A 1831-nucleotide genomic window follows, 5' to 3' on the forward strand; every position below is an offset into this window, starting at 1 on the left:
ACAGGGTTCACAAACAAACTAGATAGGTTCATGGAGGGCAGGTTCATCGGTGGCCAGGAGGGCAGGGATCGTGTCACTAGCCTCTGTCAGAAGCTCGGAACAGGCAACAGGGGATGGATCGCATGTTGATTCCCTGACCTGTTCATTCCCTCTGGGCACCTGGCTTTGGCCGCTGTCAGGAGACGGGATCCTGGACTAGATGGACCATTGGTCTGACCTGGTCTTGCCACTTTTATGTTCAGATTGTTGAGTCTTTGGGCTGATGGGTACTAAGAACATTTATACAATGGGCCTTGGGGCTGAGGCCGTGTGGCCATGCCCTTGAGAACCTCTTTTTCCAAGGAAACACTTGGGCTGTGTGTACTTGTGTGTGTGTAGCTGGGTGTGACCCTACATGTGTGTTAGTTCCACCAGCTTCATGTATAAGGCAAAAAGCTCCCAGGTGTCCTGGGGGAGATAAACGGGGAGGTGGAAAGTCCATGCCCAGTGCAGCGACGGAGCCGTGGGCCGGACTCACGTGAACCGAGCCAGGACCTTCCTCTTTGCCCTTGCCAGAGCCGCAGCCACGTCCTTGTTCCTCAGGCTGTAGATGAGGGGGTTCAGGGTGGGCACCACCGCAGTGTAGAAGAAGGTCACTTGCTGTTTGTACCCCGGGGTGTTGCTGGCATCCGGGCGGAAGTAGAGCCAGAGCACGGTGCCGTACGTGAGAAACACCACGGTCAGGTGGGAGCCGCAGGTGGACAGGGCCTTGCGCAGGGCTTGGGCAGAGCGCAGGCGGGCCACAGAGACCCCGATGCGGACGTAGGAGGCCAGGATGAAGGTGAAAGGGGCCAGCACCACCATGACACCCTCGGTGGAGACCACCATCTCGTGGACAATGGGCCGGGTGCAGGAGAGGCGCAGCAGCGATTGCACATGACAGAAGAAATGCTGCAGGCGGTTGCCGCAGTAACGCAGCTGGGCGGCCATAACGGTGTGCAAAATGGCGTGCGAGATCACCAGGGCCAATGAAGCAGCCACCATCTTGAGGCACAGGGCCCGCGTCACCACGGCGGCGTAGCGCAGCGGGTCGCAGACGGCCACATAGCGGTCGTAGGCCATGGCAGCCAGCAGGTAGCCCTCCATGTTGCCAACCGCCACGTAGAGGAAGAGCTGGGCCAGGCAGCTGGCAAAGGGGATGGTCCGGTGCTCGCTCAAGGCATGCACGAGGGCCTGGGGCAGGATGATGGAGACCATGCCCATGTCCACCATTGAAAGCTGGCTCAGGAGGAAATACATGGGGCTGCAGAGCTGAGAGTCAGTCCACACCAGCCCCACAAGCATGGAGTTGCCAACCAGGTTCACCACATAGGTGACCAGGATCACAGCGAACACCAGCGGCTGCGGGTCCAGGCTATCAGACATGCCCAGGAGCACGAACTCGGAGACAGACGTCCAGTTGGCCTCGGCCATGGCGAGGGGCAGCGGCAGCACCTGAGCGGGGAGGAGAAGGGAGTTGGCAGGGAGGGGACTCGCTGACACATTACGCCAGTCGCTCATTGGGAGCCAAGTCCCGTTTGGCCCTGTTTGGGCAACAGTTTAACAGCTCGATCTCGATTTAAAATGTGCTACAAGGCAGACGCCAACCCAACCCTGGCTCAGTTCTGCACATGGTCACGGACAGTCACTGGAAAAACATGCAGAGTCTCTCTGCTCTGTGTATTGCTGGGACTCACAGACTCTGGGCTCCATGTTCCTCTTCCTGCCCGACGGACACGCTGGCCCTGGCCAGGCAGCAGCCTCAGCGTCTGTGAAGCCTGTTCTCGGGTTCCCCCCTTTCTCTCCTTCTCTC

General features: G+C 59.3%; 1 protein-coding gene across 1 annotated transcript; it reads right to left on the reverse strand.

The window, feature by feature from the left end:
• Positions 1-508: 508 nt before the first annotated feature.
• LOC102458823 (olfactory receptor 1L1-like) lies at positions 509-1452 on the reverse strand. The gene has a single exon (XM_075914871.2). The coding sequence runs from the start codon at positions 1450-1452 to the stop codon at positions 514-516; it is 939 nt and encodes a 312-aa protein (XP_075770986.2). The 3' UTR covers positions 509-513.
• Between the last annotated feature and the right edge of the window lie 379 nt (positions 1453-1831).

This window comes from Pelodiscus sinensis, chromosome 18 (assembly GCF_052426305.1).
Source record: "Pelodiscus sinensis isolate ZL-2025 chromosome 18, ASM5242630v1, whole genome shotgun sequence".
In the NCBI taxonomy this organism is placed as follows: domain Eukaryota; kingdom Metazoa; phylum Chordata; order Testudines; family Trionychidae; genus Pelodiscus; species Pelodiscus sinensis.

What these genes read in the sequence shown, in the direction of transcription:
- LOC102458823 (XM_075914871.2), bottom strand. Translation starts at nt 1,452, where the DNA reads ATGGCCGAGGCCAACTGGACGTCTGTCTCCGAGTTCGTGCTCCTGGGC.